Source organism: Rattus norvegicus, chromosome 17, assembly GCF_021556685.1.
Source record: "Rattus norvegicus strain SHRSP/BbbUtx chromosome 17, alternate assembly SHRSP_T2T, whole genome shotgun sequence".
Taxonomy (NCBI): Eukaryota; Metazoa; Chordata; class Mammalia; order Rodentia; family Muridae; genus Rattus; species Rattus norvegicus.
The window spans coordinates 848398-872591 of NC_141550.1; the positions used below are offsets into that span (position 1 = coordinate 848398).

At 44.4% G+C, this 24194-nt stretch overlaps 2 protein-coding genes across 48 annotated transcripts in view; both read left to right on the forward strand.

The window, feature by feature from the left end:
* Prxl2c (peroxiredoxin like 2C) overlaps positions 1 to 10237 on the forward strand; it is a 31998-nt gene extending 21761 nt beyond the window's left edge. For 2 of the 5 annotated variants that reach the window (XM_087591285.1, XM_087591287.1), the window contains 2 exons: positions 1058 to 1213; positions 9773 to 10237. In XM_087591285.1, the coding sequence (XP_087447411.1) occupies positions 1058 to 1206 (149 nt within the window). In that variant the 3' untranslated portion in view covers positions 1207 to 1213; positions 9773 to 10237. Of the gene's footprint in view, positions 1 to 1057; positions 1228 to 9772 lie in introns of those variants that run through there. The other 3 variants (XM_087591284.1, XM_087591286.1, XM_087591288.1) reach the window with 2 other exon arrangements.
* Positions 10238 to 10683: 446 nt separating this feature from the next.
* Cdc14b (cell division cycle 14B) overlaps positions 10684 to 24194 on the forward strand; it is an 88568-nt gene continuing 75057 nt past the window's right edge. For all 43 annotated transcript variants that reach the window (XR_015640858.1, XR_015640855.1, XR_015640854.1 and 40 more), the window contains exon 1: positions 10684 to 11068. Coding sequence is in view for 13 of the 43 variants with exons in the window: in XM_087590906.1 (XP_087447032.1) it covers positions 10909 to 11068 (160 nt within the window). In the remaining 30 variants the exon portion in view is untranslated. The remainder of the gene's footprint in view (positions 11069 to 24194) is intronic.

Here is a 24194-nt window from a genome sequence, read left to right on the forward strand (position 1 = left end):
ACTCACGTACATAAAATAAATTAAAAAAAAAAATTCATTGGGGGCTGGAGAGATGGCTCAGTGGTTAAGAGCACCGACTGCTCTTCCCGAGGTCCTGAGTTCAAATCCCAGCAACCACATGGTGGCTCACAACCATCTGTAATGGGATCTGATGCCCTCTTCTGGTGTGTCTGAAGACAGCAACAGTGTACTCACATACATAAATTTAAAAAAAATTTCATCTTAGCTAGGCATGGTCACACACACACCTTTAATACCAGCATGCAGGAGGCAGAGGCAGCTAGATTTCTCTGAGTTTGAAGCCAGTCTACTCTACATAGTGAGTTTCAGGACACCTAGGTTACATAGTGAGACCATGAAAACAAAACAAAACAAAACAAAACAAAATGGAAAAAAAAACAAACAAACCAAACCAAAGGATGACAACTACAAAAAACAAAAAACAAAAAACAAAAACTAAACTAAACAATCCAAATTCCCCACAATTCCTAAGGAGCTGGTAAGATGACTCAGTAAGGGAAACAAGCTAGTCACCAAACCTGAAAACCTGGTTTCAGTACCTGTGCCTGACATGGTAGAAAGGGGGAACCAACTCCTGCAAGTTGTCTCTAACCACACATGCACTGTGGTGTGTACAAGCACATATGTAAATACATGCACATACATACCCTAAGTATTTTTTTTAATTACAAAAAAACCAAAGATGATTCTTAGAAAAATATCAGTGGCGTTTTGATTTTAGGCACAGGTTCAGACAAAAGGAAACAGACTAAATGATAAAAATGTTTAAGCATAATTCCTGCTTATTCTTAGCTAAGAATTTGTCAATATTAAGAGCACTCACTGATCTTCAGAGGACCCATACCCAGTTCCCAAACCTATGTCAGGCAACTCACAAAGGTAACTGCAGCTCCAGAGGAGCCTCTTAAGGGCTCCTCAGGAACTCCATGTGTATGTGCATACACTCAGACGCACGTAAATAATTTTAAATAAAATCCCAATAATAAACCAGGCATGGGGTACACACCTGTAATACCAGCACTGTGTATGTTTTCAGAGTCTACCTCACACAGAAGCCAGACAAGAAGCTGGAGATGGCAACGGCTACACTGTCACAGCTGTGAACTGGGGATGACCCAAATGTCCAGCACTAGGAAAATGGATGAGGACGTACATGGGTGTATCATATACACCCATGAAGAATAAACAAGAGGTGTGCATATCTGAGAGGCTGTGTCTTAGTTACTTTTCTCTTGCTGTGAGGAAAATCATGGCCAAGGGAACTTATGAGGAAAGCATTTAATATGGCTTATGGTTTCAGATCCTCCAACCGTCATGGTAGGGAGCATGGTGGTAGGCACATGCATGGTGATATTGGAGCAGTAGCTGAGAGGTCACATGTAAGACAATGAGGCAGAGAGCCAACTGGAATGGTATGGACTTTTGAAACCTCAAAACCCTCCCTTAGGGACATACCTCCTCCAATAAGGCCATACCTTCTTCAGTAAGGCCACACCTTCTAATCCTTCCAAAACAGTTCCACCAACTGGGGACCAAGTATTCAAATGTATGAGCTTTTGGGGGCCACCACCACAATCCCAGAAAGCAAAGCAGTTGCAGAAAAAAACCTTTATACACACACACACACACACACACACACACACACACACACACCACAAATATATATAAACTTCTATGTGTGTGTGTGTATGTGTGTATTGATTTTTTTTCTTTTTTGTCTTGTTTTGTGAGACAGGATCTCACTATGTAGCCCTGGCTGGCCTGGAGCTTACTATGTGGATTAGACTGATTTAAAATTCACAGAGATCTACCTACCTGTTTCCCAAGTGCTAAGATTAAATCCCTATGAACTGAGTTCAGTCCCTAGTACCCATGTGCTAAATTGAATAATGGAAATTTTTCTCTGGCAGTCTCTCAATGCCCGTGTGTGTACGCACGAGCGCGCGCGCGTGTGCGCGCACACACACACACACACACACACACACACACACACACACACACACGCTGTGTCAATGCATGTAATTACACGCAGATATATACTCACACACAAAAACAGATAAATGTAGTTTTAAAATAGAGGGCTAGGGAACACAGCTCAGCTGGTGGAGTAGTTAACATCCATCAAGCTCAGATCCCCAGTGCTGTATACGGCCACACAGGGTGACACATCTCTGTAGTGCAGATGGAGGCAGGAGGCAGAGAGGCAGATCAGAAGCTCAAAGTGTGAGACAAGGCTGGGCTACATGAGACCCTGACTCAGAGAGTATGAGAAAGACAACAAAAGCACAAGTTCTCCTTTACATGGTGCAGACTGTTCCACCAGAACTGGGACTGTAGCCGGTTGAGGCACTCCAAAAGGTCTGCTCTGAAGTGCTTCAAAGCAGCTCCCGGAAGCCACAGTGTGATTAGCCTTGTTCACCACAATGATGAAATGATGAAAGCATTTATGGAAGTCAAACGTGTTTCTAGAAAAGAGTTTCAAATATTACGCCAAATCTTCATACAGTGACGCAAGAATATAAGAGGTAGTCAGCGTGCTTTAAAAGATCCTTTAGTGATCATTACAAACTTGCCGTTAGTTTTACTCAAGTAGCAGTCTGGAACCCATGAGTCACTGACATTTTCAGATCTCAACCCGTCAGGACTTAAAATGCCATACAGGAACACGTTTACTGACTTAGTGTAAATAGGGAATAGCTTTTTATCTCCAAGTGCTGTGTGGGAACATAGGCCTGCACTCTCTTCTGTATAGAAGATAAGGCAGGAGGATGTCAGGCTCAAGACCAGACTGTGCCACTTATTGTCTTAAAACTGACAAAGAGGGCTAGTATTGTACCTCAGTGGTTGAGCTCTTGCCTAGCTTGCTGGTGACTGTAGATTTGGTCCCCCAGCACCTCAAATGCGTCTACCCACACAAACGATCCACATTTGTTAGGACTTTAGGAGATTAACTTGAGCTCCAGAGACCACCTGGCATGGAGATCTATCACCACATTTTTTTTTTTTTTTGGTTCTTTTTTTCGGAGCTGGGGACCGTATCACCACATTTAAACATAGGCATCTGACACTTTTGCAGGAGAGGGGAAAAAATGCATCACTTCCCTACACTGAGAACTGAGTTTGTGGATGGAGAACCCCAGGCATTCAATCAAATCACACAAAATCCACTAAAATCCCAGCACTTGGGGCAGAAGCAAACAGAGCTCTATGGAGTGCCAGGCCATCCAGGGTTGCAGTGATTATTGTCTCAAGCAAAACAACATATCTCCAAATCTAGTAGGAATGGGGATATAAGTTAGTGGTGGAACATTTAGAACATGGGATCAGCTCCTAGTGTTAGTAATCCCCCAATAGTATGTATCAAGTGTGTGTGTGTGTGTGTGTGTGTGTGTGTGTGTGTATGTATGTATACGTATATATATGTATGTATGTATATGTATATATATATATATATATATGCATGTTGGTATCTACCCTTACTTACCCTCAGTCCCAGCAGTCAGGAGGATCTGTAGAAAGCAATGTGTTTCCTACAAGGGAATGTAAGGGTGGGGGCAGGTGGATCCCTGAAGTTCATTAGCCAGCCAGCCACTGAAATAGATGGACTTCCAATTCAGTGAGGGACTCAGCCTCAAAACATAAAAGTGGAGGGGCTGGGGAGATGACTCGAAACACCGGCCGCTCTTCCAAAGGGTTCTATTCTATATGGTAGCTCACAACCGTCTGTAAACCCAGTTCCACAGGATTTAATGTCCTGATGTCCACAGGCTCCAGGCATGAGAGGTTCCCAGTCTAATGCAGGCGAAACACCCACACAGGTACAATTTTAAAAATTAAGAATTAATATAAAAAAGATGGAAATTAACTGGGGAAAGACATCTGTCAACCTATAGGTGCACCTGTCAACTGGCATAGGTGCATGTGTGTACCACACACACACACACACACACACACACACACACAGGAACAAAAAGTGAAGCACAGGCACATACAAGACATGTCTCTTTCACTAATTTTCAGAAGTAGATTTCCTATGTTAAGGGTCCCTTAACCTTTGGATTTTTTCTCCATAACCTCTAATTTTGGTTTAAGGGATTCACTGCTCACATGACTGCATTTAAAAGTAGAATAGGGGCTGGGATGGTTCAGCATTTGTGTCCAGAGTTCGTTTCCCAGAGCATATGTGGTGGATTACAACCTCTTAGAACCCAGGCTCCAGGGATTTGAGACCTTCTCCTGGCCTCTGTGAGCAAATGGAAACCCAAGGGTGGCTAGGATTTCCTCAAGAGGAGACTTTAATAAAAAAAAAGACACAGAGAAAAATCACTGTATTCGAATTGGTAGCTCTCTTCTCAAACTAAAAAGTCTGCAAGAATGTTCTTCCTAGTCACAACAGTTGATGAAGAATAAGTTGCTTTTACTTTTCTACAACCTCAGAAGAGACTTGAAATCGATGCCTTTCGGTTACTTCCTTGTCAATAAGGAGTTAGACAAGAATGTCTTTCTTGTTCTGTAATAGTTGGCAGGAAAGATGTGTGTAGTGTGGGTAAAGGAGGGGTTAGCTATCTCTAATTACCTGATTATCTTTGCTGATTAGGGCTGCGAAGCTTGTTGTGTCCTGCCCTGGGGGGAGGAGGCCTGGCACGGCAGCTGGGCCCACAGGCAGCGTCAACTTGGATCTGCAGCCACTTTTGCAGAGTTCAAGAAAGACTGTCGGATTCCAGTGTGTTTAGAGGACCAGGGCTCAGCCAGGAGAGCTGATCCAACTCGGTCAGGATGAGAGCGCCAGACATAAATTTCAGAAGCCAAAATATTATGCCAGAAGATGCATCTGATATGGAGAGCAGCAAGCAAAGCAAGGAGAGGCAATCAGAGGCAGGGGAATGTCTAGATAGAGGTCTGACATAGGGAATCATGCACCTGTCGTCATGGAGGGTTCTTAGCTCACGGTCTACTGCTGTGATATACCAGAGGAGCTGGGTATTTTAAGCAAACAAACAAACAAACAAACAAACAAAGACAAGGTTTGTTTATCTCACACTGTTGGAAGTTCACTAACATTGTACTAAGCCAAGGGTAGCGGCACATACCTTAAATCCCAGCACTTGAGGCTTAGCACCTGCATGGACTGGAGAATTGGCGAGGACCTCCTGGTAGACAGCTTAACATGACTGCAGTGTAAGAGTGTAAGAGTAGTAAGTGTCACATGCAGAAGAGAGATTGGGGGGAGGGGGGAGTGCCAACCTCTCCTATGATAACCCAACCCTTTGAGGGGCTAACCTCCTCCTTAGTCCTTATAAGGGTGGTGCCCCAAGACCTCCTGACTTTCCAGTAATCTCTTCTCTTAAAGGTTTCATCATGTCAGTATCCCATGAAGGACACCAAGCCCCCAACATACAAATCTTTGGGAGATATGGTCAAATCATATTGAACCACAACCAGTAGTATTTTTTTAAATTTATTTTTATCTGAGTACACTGTAGCTGTCAGACACACAAGAAGAGGACATCGTATCCCATGTGGTTGCTGGGAATTGAACTCAGAACCTCTGGAAGAGCAGTCAGTGCTCTTAACTGCTGAGCCATCTCTCTAGCCCCAACCAGTAGTATTTTTTTTTTTTTGGTTCTTTTTTTTGGAGCTGGGGACCGAACCCAGGGCCTTGCACTTCCTAGGCAAGCGCTCTACCACGGGGCTAAATCCCCAACCCCCCAGTAGTATTTTTAAAAGACTCATTGGGAGCCCTACATGATATCAGATGGAGCTTTAGGTCACCCTGGTCTACATAGTGAGTCCAGGACAGAGCTACATAGAACCAATCTCAAAACAAAAAAAACAAACCAAATAAACAAAAAAATTTAAAAATTAATTTGGTTCTATAACTTATTTTGGGCAGTGGTTAGGTACCATATGTATATTTATTTTTTCCTGTATGTAGTTTTATAACTCACTGAACAGACACCTACTGCGTTAGATTTCTATTCCTGTGAGAAAACACCTGAGGTAATCAACTTAAAAAGAAGAAAAGGGAGCTGGAGAGATGGCTCAGCGGTTAAGAGCACTGACTGCTCTTCCAAAGGTCCTGAGTTCAATTCCCAGCAACCACATGGTGGCTCACAACCATCTGTAATGGGATCCCATGCCCTCTTCTGGTGTGTCTGAAGACAGCTACAGTGTACACATATTAGATAAAATAAATACGGGGGCTGGAGAGATGGCTCAGTGGTTAAGAGCACCGACTGCTCTTCCTGAGGTCCTGAGTTCAAATCCCAGCAACCACATGGTGGCTCACAACCATCTGTAATGAGATCTGATGCCCTCTTCTGGTGCATCTGAAGGCAGCTACAGTGTACTCATATACAATAAAATAAAATCTTAAAAAAATAAATTTATTAGATAAAATAAATACTTCTTAAAAAAAAAGAAAGGGTATTTTGGCTTGCAGTTTCAGGTGCTTAAACTTGGTTGGCCCATTGCTTTGGGGCCATTGGTGAGACAATAGATTATGGCAAGAATAACGTGTAGAATGAAGCTGCTAACATTATAGCCAAGAAAAAGGAAAGAATCCCATGTCTCATGCCTCCAGTAACTGACCCTTTGACACATGGGCCTTCGGAACCAGCAAAATCCTGTGCAATCTTTGTATTGACCGTCTGCTGATTATACTTTTTTTAAAAAAAATTTACTTCGAGAGCTCAGTGTGGTAGCACATGCCTTTAATCTCAGCACTTGGGAGGCAGAAGCAGGCTGATTTTTGTAAGTTCAAGGACAGCTTGGTCTACAAAGCAAGTTCCAGGACAGCCAGGGTTATTCTACAGAAAAACCCTGTCTCAAAAAGCCTCCCGCCCCAGATTTACTTTGAGTCAGACATCGTGTACTCCTCCCAGCACTTGGGAGTCAGAGGCAGGCATTTATTTATGAGTTTGAGGCCATCCTGATCGACATAGCTGGTTCCAAGATTCAGGACAACTAGAGCTATCTAGTGAGACCCTGTCTCACGAAAAAAAATTTTTACTTTGGGTTTTAAGATATTATCTCACTATATATCCAGTTGACCTGGAATTCACAAAGTAGCCCAGGTTGGCCCTAGATTACAGTGTTTCTCCTGCTTCTTCCCAAGGACCTGGATTAAAAGTGTGTGTTCTAGGGGTTGGGGATTTAGCTCAGCGGTAGAGCGCTTGCCTAACAAGTGCAAGGCCCTGAGTTTGGTCCCCAGCTCCGAAAAAAAAAGGTGTATGTTCTCATGCCCAGCAGGGACAAGTTTATTTATTAAAAAATTTTAAATGTTTTTATGTGCGTTGGTGTCTGCCTGCATGTGTGTCTGTGTGATGGTGTCAGATCCCCTGGAACTGGAGGAGTGCAGATAGGAGTGAGTTGCCATGTGGGAATCCTTTTTAACCTGGGTCTCCTGAAAGAGCAGTCAGTGAGCATAACACAGGGCCGTCTCTCTAGCCACATGGGGCCAGTTTATTTTTAACAGATACAGACTTTCTATTTAAAAGAAATACATTCTCCACTTTGGAACCTTTACAGCAAATGGTTCGTTGGAATTTGTGTGTGTGTGTGTGTGTGTGTGTGTGTGTGTGTTCACATGCGGACACCTGTTAGGTGTCTTCCACTGATTCAGCTAGACCATTACCACCAGCACTGGAAACCCTCCTGTTTTTGTTTCCCCAGTGCTGGGATTATAGATACTTATCCAGCTTTGCACATGGGTACTGGGAATCCAGATTCAGGTCCTCTTTCTTACATGGCAGACTCTTTACCCACTGAGCTGTCCGGAAGCCAGCCGAGGCTAAAACCAGATCCTAGCCTGGAACTCTTTTGTTTTAAAAAAAGATTTATCTTATTTCTGTATGCTGGCAGGTAGTTACATGTGAATGAAGGTGCCTAGGTAGCCAGATCCTCAAGCTGGAGTTACAGGCAGTTATGACCAGCCGGACCTGGGTGCTAGAAACCAAACTGAGGTACCCTGCAATAGCAGCATTCATTGTTTACTGCTCAGTCACCTCTCCAGCCCTTGCCTGAAATTCTTGACTCTCAGCTGCTGAGAGATTTCAGTATTCCAGAGGGAGGGGCTTCTCCTCAGGTACCCATAATATTCCCTGTCCTCACTGCCATGGATAGCCTTGGACCAAAAGTTGTCTCAGGCGCTTTCAAAGGCTATAATTCTAGGACCAGTGACCAAACAATGAGCAACAATGTACTCATGTAAGCAAACTCAGGTTCTTTCCTGAATCGCCAAATTCTCAGAACCCAGAGGTCAGCTTGCTGAGGAGAGAAATCAGACAGTTAAGGAAATGTCACACACACAACGAAAATGTATTTTCTGCCACTGTCTAAACATGACAGGAAAACAAAACAAAGAGAGCTTGAGGTTACATTTACTTGTTTCTTTAGTATGTGTGGAGGGGATTTGTGTCAAAGACAGCTTGTGGGAACTGGTTCTCTTCTAATAAGTGGGTTCCCAGGGATTGATCTCAGGTTGTCATACTTGTTGGCAAGTGCCTTTCCCCTTGTGCCACGACTTTCCCCCAGCGACTGAGATAGGATCTGGTTGTAACCTTGGCTGGCTTCTCATGAAGCAGAGGATGACCCTTGAAGTCCTGTTTTCCTAAGCCCCCACCTTCAAGTGCAGATATTACGGGCGGTGTAGCCATACCCAGACGATGAATACGCTTAGTACATGGGCTTCTAGTTCCCAAGACATGTCTGAATAATTAGGGGGAGTAATCAAAAGCCTTGCTTTTAAAAATATTACTTCAGCAGGATCATAACTATGTATTTGCAAACAGGAAAACGTGTACACGGTATAACTATGTACACCTAAGCTTTCCCCCTTTATTAACTGTGCATTTTGCTAGGATTTCTAGCTTGAATCTAGCCAAAACATTCTATTTGAACGTGAGAGAAAACCAGCTGATGTATGGAAACTACTTGGCTTTAGACATTTAACTAAGCCAGTCTCAAAAAGGAACGAGGGCCAGGAGTGTGGCTTACTGGTAGATCACTTGTCCAGCACAAGCAAGGTTTGAGTCCCAAAAGCTCAAAAAAATGGAACACTCAAGAGACAGAGAGGGAGGAGGAGGGGAGGGAGGGAGGGAGGGAGGGAGGGAGGGAGGGAGGGAGGGAGGGAGAGAGAGAGAGAGAGAGAGAGAGAGAGAGAGAGAGAGAGAGAGAGAGAGAGAGAGAATATATCTAGTTAGTTAGGTTCCTGTGGTGGCTCATGCCTGGAATCCCAGCACTGGAGAGGCAGATGCCATTTGACCCCAGTCTGGGCTGTGTAGTGGGGTATACAATAACCTGTTAGAATACTTTCTTCCACGTACTCTTGTGGATTGCAGTGGGGATTTAAAAAAAATAAAAGATCTATTCTTAAAATTTCTGACTGTGACTTCTGGTGGCCCTTCTACTATGAGTCCTTGGAACAGTGTGAAGGACTTTCTCTTCCTGGGCAAATGTTTTTGCTACCACTAAAAACATTTTAAATGCAAGACCTTCGTTGACAACCTTATGGAACGCGGAAAGATGAACAAGCAGGTTCTTAAGGGCCCCTGGCTAAGGAAGGCCGTCCCACATCTTATCTTTTCCTACTTAGCAGGCTAAAAGGCTTCAAAACAAAAGAAAAAAAAAAAAAAAAAAAAAAAAAAACCCGACCCTAAGGGGGAGGAACTCTGCATTTCTGAGAGGTTCCTTGGGGGGGAGTGGAGGAGGGGCTGAAATGTATCCCTCTGACTCTTGATTTCCCTTTCAGACTGGACGTTAAATCACTGTTGATAACAGGCCCCCCGATGGGGAGTTTGGGACCACCGACTCTAAAGGCTGCTTCCAGTCTCCTCGCCCGAGGAGATGCTACCGTGGAGCTGGGCTCTTCAAAATGGCAGCTGTGGTCAAGTTCCAGAAAGATCTGACGTCTTTTTAACCCAGTAGCAAAATATGGGGCTGTATCCCTGCAGACCCAAAGGAGAAAAGTCCGAGGGCTCAGATGGCCACGTGCTCCAACACCTCGTGCTTAATCGGACCGTGGGCACCTCGGCTACCTACAGTAAGAGTTAGCGCAGCTCCTGGGTTCCGAGGTGAGGTGTCGGAAGGTGCAAACCACCGCGGTAAATCGCGTCTTCAGGTGTTTTTTTGTTTTTTGTTTTTTTTAACCGACGCTACGAAGCCCTCGTTGCTCTGTTCGGATAGGTGGGAAAACAGCGCTGGTCTGAACTTCTAAGTTCTGAGGTCCACTCTGCCTTGCGTCCACAGAGCTGCGGACCGTTTCAGCAGGCTACACTCTCCTAGCAGGCGGCCATAACAAGGCTCCCTTGGCGCGAACTACAAGGAAACTCAAGAAACACTTAAAAACAGGAAAAAAAAATCCATCTCAAAGATCCGGAGTGGAGTTTTTAGGGTAGGGCTGTGCAGGAACTTGGGGACTCACTCGAGGAACTGGGGATTGGGGCGTCCCACCTGGACGCAGGAGACAAAAGTTAAGGGGGTCCCACCAAGGGGGTCGCCAACACGCTTTCTGCCCGATTGGCGGAAGCGTTCAGACTTTTCTTTATGGCGTCACCGAGTACCTGCCTGTAGGAAGGCTCCAGTTGCGTGACGTCACGCCGCAGTGACCAATGAACGGCCCGAGCCGGCAGGCCCCGAGGAGGGTTGTGGGCCCTTCTTTTTGTGAATGAAGCTCCACGGAACATCCCTCCTGGGGGTCCCCGGGAGCCGCGGCCCGCTGAGCTCGGACGCCCCGGCAGCAGCGTCCCAGGGAGCGCGCGCTTTGCTCCAGCCACCGGCCAGCGCTGTGGGGCCCCTGGGACGCGGGCAGCGGGAGACGCAGCGCGAGGACCCGGGCCGGGTTGCCGGGCCATGGTCGCGGTCCCCTGACGGGCCGCGGCCGCCTCCATGAAGCGTAAGAGCGAGCGGCGCTCGGCTTGGGCCACCGCGCCCCCCTGCTCACGCCGCAGCTCGTCCTCCTCTCCCGGTGTGAAGAAGAGCCGCAGCTCCACGCCGCAGGAGCTGCACCGCCTGGAGCAGCAGGACGACCTGTACCTGGACATCACGGGTGAGCCCCGCCACACCCCCACGAGGCTCGCGCCTCCTGGAGCCTCTAGCCGCCCGCGCGCCTGCCGTAGCAACTTTACGGGAGAAGGGCCGTGGGGTGACCTCTGCAAGTGCGCCCGGCCTCGGGAGCGGGGCGGCCCTGCCCTCGAACCCACCCCATCCCGGGATAAGCCGGCGCGGTTGTCCCCACGCGAGTCCGAGCCTCTGTTGAGTCTCGCTGATCTTTGCTGTCCCGAGGGCCCAAAGCCCCGCTGAGCCTTAGTAACGCGTGGGATCCCGCTCGAGCTCCTGGCGGTCCGGCACCCCCCTCCCCCCTCCCCCCTCCCCAAGCCATCGCGCCTTCCCCGGCCTCCTAAGAGTTCTTTGCCCTCCCTCCTGTGCCTCCTGAAAGGTGTCAGGTTGATGGCGTTTGAACCACCCAGCATGCTAGGAGCTCAGAGGTGTCACTTTTGAGAAATCCCCGCCAGCCGGAGCAGGTAGAAAAGCCGCTTTCGAGGGTGATTTTTCTTAGTGCCTCAAACGAAGGAAATCCATTTGGCAGCTGCTCGGTTTGCCGGGATTGATGTAGGAAGCCAGAGCTTGCATTCCGTGTACTGATGTACGTGGAAATGCGTTGTCAGCTGCATAGCTGTCTGCGCGGATGAGGGAAGGTGCCGCGTTTTCTGGGGCAGATGGTGTCCACCTCTTCGTGGGGTTTTAAGAAAAGGTTTTCAGGCCTTGAACTTGGGCTTTGCTAGGTGAACTCGATTGGTGACAACATTTATTTATTTAGGAAGTGTTTAGACATAAAATTTTAGTAGAAAGTATATTCTAGTTTGATGGGCAACTAGAAAGTAAGACCGATTTTTAAAGGAACTGAGAGGAAAGGGAAGGTTTCTTAGCGTTGAAGGAGGAAGAGGAAGGAGTTTTAACTACAGCCCCTGACTCGTGTCTGCCCAGGTCTACCGGTGAGTGACCCTGCAGGAGGAGACACCAGCTTGCCCAGGTTCCTTCCAAAGACTTCGTGCTGGTGGCACTGTACATTCCTTCTGCTGCTTTTTGTATGGGGCAAACTTATCCTTGTATATCTCTAAGGATTCACAGAGTATATTGAGAAAAGTTGGTGGCAAAGACAAAGGATTACCCTCTAAATGTAACCAATGTTGCCAAGTTCTCTGAGTCTTTCCAGAAATATCCCGGACCAGCACACATATATATCTGTTCTTTGCAAACCCATGCAGGATGGTACAGGGTTGATTTTTGCGTGGCTCCGCACAATACTTCGTAGCAGAATGCTAGCCTCCAATTGGTATGTTCCAAGTCTCACTTGATTTTAACTACTACATAGGCTAAAGGGTGTGCGGCTTTAAAGGAATAAACTATAAAAATGTTTATGGATTTCAACGCATTTGTAGATTTAAATGTTTTAAGAACATTTTAGACAGTTTTCTGTTGAATATTTTGGTGGTTGTTTTCAACAAGAAAAGTTGTAAGGCTGGGTGTGGTAGCCCAGGCCTTTAATTGTACTGCTCTGGAGGCAATCAGATTGATCTTTGTGAACTCAAGGTCAGCCTGGTCTACTTGGTGAGTTCTAGGACAGTTAGGTCCACTTAGAGAGAACTTGTCTCAAAACACCAAAAATACAAAGGGAAAAGGAAAAATTTGTAAGATTTAGGTGGTTGTTCTCATCAAGAAAAATTGTTAGTGGCCCTGAAGCTGACATTCAGGGCTTTTGTGCGTGCTAGGCTCCTCAGCTCTGAGCTATGACCCAGCAAAAGGCTATTGACCTCGGTCATTGGGGGAGATCTTTCTCTTTCCTGGGGATAACGTGTTAAAGACTTCTGAGGACGTCTTCAAAGAAAGAACTTTTAAAAAGGTCAATAGGGAAGGAGCTGGTGCATTTTGTGCACAAAATCAAGCTACTTGTCAGTTACAAGTCTTGATAATGGATTGGTCCAGATTTAGTGCCAGATACTAAACTAACTCCAGGGGACAAGGCTTTCAGCCCCTCAGTTCAGCTTCCTGAAAGAAAGAAAAAAAAAAAGAACCAACCAGACATAAAAGCCCAAGATACTAAAACAGTCTGTTTCTGTGTTATTTGCAAAACAAACTGAAGTAATTGATTTTTTAATCTAAATTATTTAATTTTATGTGTATGTGTGCCTGAGTGCATGTATGTGCCCCGCATGGATGTAGTTTGGGAGGCAAGACGCCTCGCCTCCCTCCTGGAACTGGAGTTACAGGTGGTTAGGTGCTGAGAACCAAATTTGGGCCCTCTGCAAGAGTAGAGCCATTTCTCAGCACCCCCCCACCCCACTTTCAAAACATTGGGTCTCATTATATAGCTTAGCCCAACTTGGAACTCACTTAAACCACACCAGCCTTAAACCTGAGATCCTGCCATCTCAGCCTCCTCAGTGCAGAAGTGAAAGGCATCAGCCAGCTACCATGTAAAGTTGCAGAGCTCAGATTACTTTTAATCTTATTTTTTTAGTGTGAGGTAGTAATGGAAGGAGGGAGGTGTAAGGCTCTGCACTTAACAAATGCATAAGTTTGCGTTTTTCCTTAGATCGTTGTTTTGTTGTTATTTGCTTTTTGAGACAGGGTCTTACTATATAGCAAGCTGGTCTGGGACTCTGGGTAGACAAGGGTGACCTTGAACTCACAGAGGTCTATTACCAAAATGAGATCTATGAACAGTTAAGTCTTTTTATTTTCTTTTAATTCGTCACTTTTAAAAAATTGCTCTTTACATGTGTTGGGGAAGGGAAATGGGGGGAGGTCACACACACCCAGAGACAGGATATTTCACTGTACGCATAAATCAGAGGACAGCCTATGGGAACTGGTTCACTTCAACCATGTTAGTTTCCCAAATTGAACTAAGGTCATCAGTCTTGGCTGCAGGCTCTCTTACCAGCTGAGCCATCAGGATGTTCTCTGTGTAACTGCCTGGTGCTGTTCTATTGCATGGCTGAATCATGATCTCTTTAGTAGTATAGTAATAAGTTACGATTTGGGAATATGTTGGGTTCTGTTGCAAATGGCTGCAGAAGCGACTGTGGACGGAGTCTTCGTATTTCAGTATAGGAAATCTATTTTTTTTCCTTTTCTTTTATTGGATGTCTTTTTTTTTTTTTTCTATTGTTCGGAGCTGGGGACCGAACCCAGGGCCTTGCGCTTGCTGGGCAAGCGCTCTACCACTGAGCTAAATCCCCAACCCTGTCTTCGTACTTTAGACATGTGAATTTTAGTGGTGAAAATGCTGAGCCAGCATTACATGGCTTCAGTAGACTTTTGGACCTGCATGCACATTGCTGCCACGCACATTCATGTGCAGGTCTTTGCAGGAACAGCTCCTTTGGGTGCATAGCTTGTTGGGATGTGTGGTAACTCCATAGTCACACCTCGGGCAGCTGCCAGACTCCTGAAAAATGCTTTTACTGTCAGCTTCCCTACCTTTGAGGTGCCAGTCATCTCTACATCATCTTTACTAACACTTGCTCCTGAACAGGGAGACTTTTGTAGAAGACACGGTTTGGAGATATTAAGGCATATTGTCTGTTTTGCCTGCTCTGCCCCTAAGGCTTTCCTAAAACATGCAGTGTAGCAGAGAGTGACCTTGAATGTCTGTCTAAGCCTTTTACTTCCTCGGGTGCCAGAAGTTGAAAGCATAAATCATTGTGCTTGGTGTCATGTGATGCTGGGGACTAAACCAACGGGGTCATGCATCCTAGGCAAGCACTGAGCTACATCTCTAGCCCTAAACTTTTTTACCCCTAAAGACTTTTTTTTTCTTCAAGACAGGGTTTCTCTGTCTAGTCCTGGGTATCCTGGCACTAGACCAGCCTGGCCTCTGGCTCACAGAGTTTGGCCTGCCTCTGCCTCTTGAGTGCTGCAATTAAAGGCGTGTGCCACCAATGCCCAGCAACCCTTGATATTTTTATAGCAGCCTGTTAAATCTGTAAATTGAATTTCTGCAGAAGCCGGGGTCTTTGACTGTGTGCTGGTCATATTAGATGTTTGTGTGATCACTTTGTTTTGCCTAGGGGCTAACTATAACTAGTCTCATTGCTGTGCTGGGGTTGGGGGTTAACTCCTACCAGGAGCAGACTTACTCAGTAGAGGTTTAATTCCCATCCCATTGCAATAGGTATATTTTGTTGTTACTGGTTTTGTTTTGTTTTGTTTTAAACTTGAACTGTATTTCTGATGCGCCGTGAAAACCAAATCTCCCAAAGATGGTGAACAGTGTAGCTAATGCCCTGAGATACTAAAAATACCAGAGGAAGCTTCTATTACTTAAGGAACCAGAGAGAAAAGAGGACATGAGTTTCTAGTGTATTGAAAAACTGTAAGACTCAAAATTGGGGAAATCTATGAGAAAAATCGGTTGGAGAAAGGCAGGAATTTTATCTCCCTATGAACCTCTTCGGTGCCAGAGTTCCAAAGCTTTTTTCAATTATCAAATCATTTAAACAGAGCCTTCCATTAACTGAGCGTGCAAAGCTTCCTCATTTTGTTAATTATAAGGGCAGTCTCCCCTGTCCAAGAGCATTTGCTTTGTTAGAGGTAGGCTGTGATGGCAGTCTTTCTGTGTGGAGGCTTTGAACCTGATATGTAGACCAGCCTTGAACTCCCAGAAATTTGTCTGCCTCTGCCTCTGCCTCCTGAGCACTGAGATTAAGGTGTGAGTAACCACTGCCCATCAGCTGAGGACATTTTTAAACAATCCAGCACAGCTGCAAAATCTGATCATTTGCAGGGTCTCACAGTCGATACAGAACTTTGACTTATTTCACTATTTTGTCATTTAAGTTTCTAATTATTGAAGAAAATTAGTAAACAGCTACTATTGGCTGACTCAGGACTTTATTTTATTTGTGTTTGTTTTTAGAGACAGAGTCTTATTCATGTAGGTAAGTATACCTTGAAATTGATAGGTAGACAAGGATGGCTTCGAACTTCTTACTCTCTTGTTTTCACCTCCGTAGTGCTTTGATTACAGGCCTGGTTCATTCAGTGCTCTGGTTCAAGCCAAGAGCCTTCTACTAGGCGAGCTCTTTACTGACTGAGCTACATCCGAAGCCCCTGTTTTAAGTTTGTTTGTTTAAGTTTCTTTATTTTCCCTCCTTCTAAGTTTCCCAGTGTCTGCCATGATTTAGAGTATATCATAATAACTTGCTGGAGAAACTAGTTGGGGTCATGCTAATCTGGTCATTTCCAAGCACTGGTTATTGGCAGCCTAGACTCCTCACCAAATGAGAGCAGCCAAAGCAGCACCCCCCCCCCCCCCCCCCTTTAGGATCTTTAAAATTCACAGCAGATGTCATTGGCTGGGGAAATTTTTCATCAATTCAAGAAGTGTTTATTGAATGCTTACTCTGTAAAATCCTCATGCATATTCATTGTTTGCCCCTTGGAAGTGTATTTTTCTGGATAGAAGAGGAGATACAGTTACACAGAACACAGAGGACAAAATAAATCCATTTCCATTGCTTCTGTTGTAGCTGAGGTGGCCAAGTTTCAGGAACCAAAGCTCCTCAAAATGTCCGTCTGTCCTTCCTCCTGCCCTGTGCTCCTGCAGGAATTTGTTGCATCCTGTGAACTCGTCTTCACTTCTCTGTTCCTAGCTCTATGCATCTTCTAACTCTGGCAGCTCCACCCCACACACAGGCAAAGAGTTAAGCCTCAAATGTTATTTCTTTTATGGGTCTAGAGTGGCCAGGCAAATAGGTGAGGGGAAAGTGGTGCAGGACCAGTCCTAAAGCCAGGGAATCACCAGTCAGTGGTCATTGTCTGTCTCTGGGCCCAAAAGTGATTTTGGAGAGAGCTGAGCCAAAACCACGCTGTGAATTCCTAGGATGTAGGTAGAAGGCCATGCATGGTGCATGTCGATGACGGTTCTGGAAAAATTCTGATTGTGAGTTATAGGAAAGGTGCTTTGTGGGTGTGCAGTTTTTAGCATTTTAAATTATGTTAATCATTTCTCCCGTGTGTGGGGTTGTGCATTTGTTTGGGAGTGGGTGGACATATGACAGACAGAGGACAACTTGCAGGAGCTAGTTTTTTTCTTTTACTGTGTGAGTCCTAGAACTCAGGCCATCAGCTTGGGCAGCAAGCAGTTTATTCATGGATCCATCTTCCCAGCCGTGTGTGTGTGTGTGTGTGTGTGTGTGTGTGTGTGTGTGTGTGTGTTTAAGAAGATTTATTTAATTATTATATATAAGTACACTGTAGCTGTTTTCAGACAGACCAAAAAGGGCATCAGATTTCATTACAGATGGTTGTGAGCCACCATGTCGTTGCAGGGATTTGAACTCAGGACCTTTGGAAGAGCAGTCAGTGCTCTTAACTGCTGAGCCATCTCTCTAAATTACTTGGCATGTTGGACATTTACCAGGCAATGTCCAACTTAGGCAAGCAGGCATGTGATGATGGTCTCTTGGTGGCTGGTACCTGCAAATTGAATTTTGAACTGAAAAATTAGTGGAGTTGGACAAATACACAACACAAAAACAATATGCAGGTCCTCTCTGCCTAGTGCTGTTTCCCAAATTGACCACACTCACAGGCCCAACTTTCAGACATGTCGTTTATTCAACAACACCCATTGAATAATGTCTTCAGGTGCAAGAAATACAGACATGTTACCAGTACATCTCTGTTCTCCTGTGTTTGTTTTTGTGTTGAGAAAACAGAACTTGGAGGGCGAGGGTGAAAGAGAGAGGGTGGTAAGCGTGTGCTTTGCTTGAAATCCACGGGGCAGGTTTTGAAGAGTGAGGTCTCAGACCAAGCTTATGGAAGGCTGAAGTACTCGGGAGGAACCTTACTTGGTCCCTGCTAGTCACTTGGACTGGGCCCAGACCGATTGTTACAACTTTTTGGAGCCTTGATTCTGTAGTGTATCAAAGATGAAGTAAAGGGAGCATTGGGAACATGCATGACCTGGTCTCCAAATGTCTGGATTGAGGCTTCATTACCTAGGTAACAATGGTGTAGTGACACCAGGTGACAGCAATGAGGTGGAGGTCATTATGCTTGAAAGCTCCTCCCAGCTGAGAAGCCACAGTCCCCTCCCAGTCTGTGAATCAGCACAGAGGCAGTGAGTGCTGTTGTGCTGACAGCTGCTACACTGCTGGCACAGGATGCATCAGAGTCAGCCATGAGGCCAGCCTTCAGAGGCACTTGAGTGTCCTTTAAAGACTTCAAAGAGCACTAATACACCAAAGCTCTGGTTTCACATCTGAGCTGGTATCCTGGAGTGCTTAGAGGTTGTTAGTTTACTGTGTCTTAATGCAGAAGCTTCCTGCAGAAGCCACAGGTAGAAGGTTTTAGAAAGCAAAACTAGATACTGAGCCAACGATCATTTCTTCAGAATTGTTAATTCCAAGCGTGATTGTGCCCTAGCATGTCTTAGTATTCCACAGATAGCCACTCAGTGCTTTGATCTGGGGTTGTTTACAGGGGTGAGGTAGGGGCATTCTACGACAGACATGGATAACAGAGGCCCTTCCATTACCTCATGGTAGCAGAGACATGCTATGTGTGAGGGTCAAAAGCTAGAAATAGATTTTAAAAATTTATCATGAGTTAAATTTTTTTCTTTACATTGATGTGTGTGTGAGTGCACATACTCTCTTATGTATGAGGTTAGAGGAGAACTTATGTGAGCCTGTTCTCTTACTTGGGAGACTCTAGAATACCAGTTATGAGGATTGAACTTAAATGGCAGGTTTATCTGCTCAGTCATCTTCCCAGCCCCGAATTAATGCCTTGTTTTTATATTATTTGAGGTAGGGTATTCCTATGTAGCCCTGATTGGCCAGGAGCTTACTAAGTGGACCAGGCCGATTTTAGACTCACAGAGTTCCTCTTGCCTCTGCCTCACAAGTGCTAGAATTAAAGATGTACTTTGTTGCTGTAATTTCCAACCCCAATAAGCCCATGGGAAAAACACACAATCCAGGCTGGAGAGGTTAAGAGCGCTGACTGCTCTTCCAGAGGTCCTGAGTTCAGTTCCCAGCAACAACCATGGTAGATCACAACCATCTTAAAGAGGGCAACCCCTCTTGAGGAAGCAGAATTAACATCAGAATACAAACATCAGGACAACCCACAACAGGACTTCATTATTTTGGCTAAGGTTTAACAATTTATGTTTTTAAATCTGCACATAAAAGTGCTGGGAAAGTTCATTTTGGTAGACAGCATTTTATTTTCCTTCATACCCTAGCTGCAGAATATTTTTCACCCAAGTCAGTCCTCCAAGATGTTTTCTATTGGAATTTTTCTTTTTAATTTTGGGAGCAAAGAACTGGACATATTGTTTATGTGAACATCTCAAAGCTATTTGTCACCTAGAAGGCACCTTTACCACTTGTATAAGCAGGATCAGAAAGTGAAGAAACTGTGCTAGACACAGAGAACTGGAGTCTGTATGTGCATGAGCACTGTGTCTGCCAAGGCCAGAAGTAGGTGTCAGATCCCCTGGACCAGGAGGCACAGAATATTGTGGGGTTCTGGGACTAGAATCTGGGGTGCTCTCAAGCCCCCATAGTTTCTAGTGGGTTTTTTGTCTTGTTATTAGGTGACCTGGCTTCAATATTATGCAGAGATTATTGTAGAAAAACACTTCCAGAAAATAAAGCTGATTACAAAAACAGGGCAGAGAGACTCAGCACTTAGGACGATTCCCAGCACCTATGTCAGGCTAGGTTCTTACAACTTCAGCTCTGGCTTCCTCAGAACCTGCACACATTTGATACACACACCTATGTACACAAAGACACATAGTTAAAAATTAGAAATAAATCTTAAGAACTGATTTTAACCTTCTCAAAGGTGTGTGTGTGTGCACGTGTGCACATGCATGAACATTTGGTTTTCTCATTCCACATTGTGTGTCCCAGGTATTGAACTCAGTCTTTTGGGCTTTACAACAAGTTATGCCATCTTACTGGCCCTCAAAGTCAGGGCTCTTGAAGTGTGATGCTTACATTTCGTCTGGGCCCTGTTTTGATGGAAATTTTAACTCCCCCCCCCCCCCCGCCCCTCTCTCTTGCTTTTCATGAATACTGCACCAACAAAGGTAGTCAGATCCTTGGCTACTTTGTGCTTCTTTCTGATACTTTTACACAGTAAAACCTAATGTGTGAGTTGTGGCTCTTGGTTGTGTGTTTCTGCTTGTCCTTGGTTTAGTTTGCGGTGACAATCAGCTCTGACTGTAGATCACTTTGTTTACAACTGAAGCTCAGTCTGCTCTTCCTATGAAGAGAGGAGTTGATTTCTGGGTAGGCATAATACCAACTGTGATCTCCGGGTATTTTTTATTACGAATGCCAAGTGGTGGATATTTTTGGTAGTACCAAAATTTGTCTTTAAAAATTGAAGAACTTAAAATGTGATTCCTGAATTAATATTTACAATTAACTGATATAACAGCTATTCTTTTTGGTTTGTTTTGAGAGAGGGTCTTTAAAATAAATAGCTCTTGCTGCTTTCTAGGCATTTCTATGCCTACCTGGCAGGTTTGCATAGTTTATTCCATGAAGCATGAGGGAAATTTCATGAAATGCTAGTTTGAATTTGGGGCTCGGGGAAGGGCTTTTATGATATGTTTTGAGTTCATACAGGAAATCAAGTTGGGTGTTAGGGATGGATCCCAGAGCCTCTTGTATGATTGACAAGCTCTACCACAAAACTACAATATTACTCACATCTTTTTAAGTATTCTAATTTATTTTGATTTTCAAGCTAAGGGAGCCAGTGGTCCCATGCATATAATAATGTGTTTCAGTAATTTTTTTTATATATTTCTTCTTTTTTTTAGAAGAAATGTGTGTTTTTCCTTCGTGGAAATGGACCCTATATATTTGATAGCCTGAGGAGATAAGAAAAGGCCATCAGATCCCCTCAGTTGCAGTTTGACGATTGTGAGCCACCATGTGGGTGCTGGGAACACAGGTTCTCTGATCTTGAGCACTGAGCCATTGCTCTAGCTCTGTCTGGTTCTTTCTAGTTCTTAGTATTATTTATACCAGAGGAGCAGTTCTCTTAGAGGGTGCATTGTTCACCAGTCAGTAGATTTAGTCCCTCTGTCTGGAAAGCAGAGGAAAGCTGCCCTGGAATTAATTCTAGACCAGCATCACGCATGACTTCATGACTTCCCAGGTAGTTCACTTTTATCCCATTAAAATTCTGTTGGCAGCCTACTTTTCACAAAAGCAAAACATCTTGTTCCTGATGTCACTGGAATTTGTTGTTCCTTCAGGTTCTCATTTGAAAGTGAAATTACTCTCAGTTCTGCTGTGCAGTTTACGACATTGATCTTTTTATACCCAATCCATAATGCTTTAATATCATTTACAAATTTCGGATTCTGCAAAGCTCTCTATTTTAGGACCATCTCTGCTGAATCATTCTCTGAATTTTGCTCTTCTGTATGGATTATTCTATGGAATTAATGAATGTATCTGTTCAATAAGAATTTATCACACAATTGCAATGAGCAAGTATTTATTACTGAGGGGGAGGGGGCAGAGGACTGGAAGATTTATAATAGCGTGGCCCTCTCTCTGAACAGGGGGAGCAGTGGATTCTTAGTCATCTCAGAGAAGACAGCTAACAAGGACTTAACCACGTGGCTTTGTTCTCTTTAAAATATCAGTTTGAGACAGTTTTATGTTTGACGTGTCACTTGACAGTTCCCACATGATTTCAGTTATTTTCCCCAGTGTTTGGCAAAAAGGATCCATTTTAATGGTGTGTGTGTGTGTGTGTGTGTGTGTGTGTGTGTGTGTGTGTGTGTGTCTGTGTGTCTGTGTGTCTGTGTGATGTTTCATGTTTAAAAAAGTCATATTATGTTTTACTTTTGTTCTGATTTGATTTGACACAAGGGAATAGGGAATGGCTATTCATCAGATTGGCCTGTGGGTATGAGTGTGCGACTTCTTCTGGGCTAATGATTAATGTGGAAGAAAGCATCCCTTATCGTTGAACACAGAGCAGTAGATTAGTCATCCTAGTGAAGACAGGTAACAGCTGAATGGCTTCGGATCCCGCCTCCAGGCCCCCGCCTTGAGTTCCCTCAGTGATCTGTTATCTGGAAATGTAAGATGAAATAAGCCGTCCTCCCCAAGTTGCTCGTGGAAGAAGCCACAGATTATTAAATTGCTAAATATTTCAGTAACCACATTTGGTGTTTTGGGTGAAAAGCACCCCAACTTTCACATTCTTTTAGGGTGCTGAAGGAGAAGTGCTTTGACAAGAATGTGTGATGTAATTCAAATTATGTTCTTAACTCTATGAAAGATATTCTCAAACTGCATTTGGAGTTTATTGTTGAAGTACTAAGTAGCTTGTTGGAAGTGCCTCATAGGTGAGAGTGAATCATCCTAGGGTGCATTTCTTCCCCTTTTGGTATTGGAACATCAGCAAAGCTTAGTTTGTGAGGTAGGAACACAACTGAGTGTAGACTTCAGCTCCATGGTCAATGTGTTCTTATTTTAGATCACTGAATCTGAAAGGGCCTAAAGAACAAATTCAGGACACATTTGGATGCATTTTCCAGTTTCATCCTTGCCTTGGTTGCCAGGAGAACTGCAGCAGAGATCTCAGCAAGGGACCTGGGAAAGGTGTGACTGGTGCTGTCTGCATTGGATGCCTTGGGATGATGGGATACCTGGAAGTTAGAGCTGGATTTTCCAGAGTTCCCTTACTTCTTTCCTCCTTCCCTCCCTCCTGCCCTCCTGCCCTCCCCGCCTCCCTAATTAAAAAGTGTTTTTTGAGACAGAGTCTCATTATGTGTCCCTGGCTGGCCTGGAACTTGCTTTGTAGACCAGGCTAGCCTCAATTGTAGATCTGCCTGCCTCTTATTCCTGAGTGCTGGGGTTAAAGGTGTTTGCCACCACACTCAGCTATGTTACTTTAATTTAGTTCAAGCACACGCACACATGCAGGGGACAGTTATGCCCTGCCCTGAGGTCTTGGAGAATCAAACTCAGGCTGTCAGCCTTGGCAGCAGACTACAATCTTTTCTTATTTTCTCTCTAGAGCAGGAACTATTTGTTTATTCTGTCACTTTTCATTTAATTTTTGAGGCAGTTTTCAAGTGGCCAGGCTAGCTCCAGTTTTACTAGATAGATAGTCAAGAGTGATCTTGAACTTCTGATCCTTCTGCCACTGTCTGGGTGCTGTGATTTCAGATGTATTTCCTCAGGAGTTTTTCCTTAATTAAAACATTTTGATAATTTTTAAAATGAAGATGTGAGATAATTTGAGAAGTAACATTCTCTTGGACCCTCCACCTCATTAATTTTTTATCGTGAGAAAGAGTATGACTTATATAGCTCAGACTAGCCTCAAAATTATAATTCTCCTGCCTAAGACTGTCTAGTCCAGGGGTTGCAGGCATGTTTATTAAATTTTCTAATTGAAGCTTTGAGTTAAGGACTCCTACTTAGAATGATAATGGGGGCTGAAGTCCTTAGGCAGAAATGACTGGAAGGGGCTGCATCACCAAGGCCCATTCCAGTATGAGTGAATTTACTTATGTACACAGCAATCTGGAACACATGAACATAGCCTGCCAGCAGCTCAAATAAGTTGGAGAGTGTTCTTTCCAGGTGCCTCAGTTGGCCAAATCTCTTTTAGGCACCTCAGCTGGTTTCTTCTGCCAGGCAGCTTATCTGGGTTTAGTCTTCTTTGCAGCTTTGTTTGTGTGAGAGTCTTTGCAGCTTGGCTTCACTTTGTCTGAGATTTCTTTATTACTTCTTTATTACTCTTGTAGAGAGGGGTCTAGTGAATATGCTCAGTTTCGGGGACTTCCTGGGTTTTTGTTTGTTTGTTTGTTGTTGTCATTGTTTTGACACAGGGTTTCTCTGGAACTCTCGTTGTATATAGACAAGTCTGACTTCGAATTCAGAGATCTGCCTGCCTCTGCCTCGGAGTGCAGATGTATTAAAGATGTGAGCTTCACCAACTGTCTGCCTTTTACTTTCTTGTTTTTAAAAGCTTCCCTGCAGGATCTGATGTCCAATATGGATCCTGCAGGAAACTGTTACACAACAGTGCATTCCGGGGAAGGAGGGAGAGGGAAAAAACCAGTCTGCAGATTCTAGTCATTTGGGGCTGAAGAATCAGGTGTC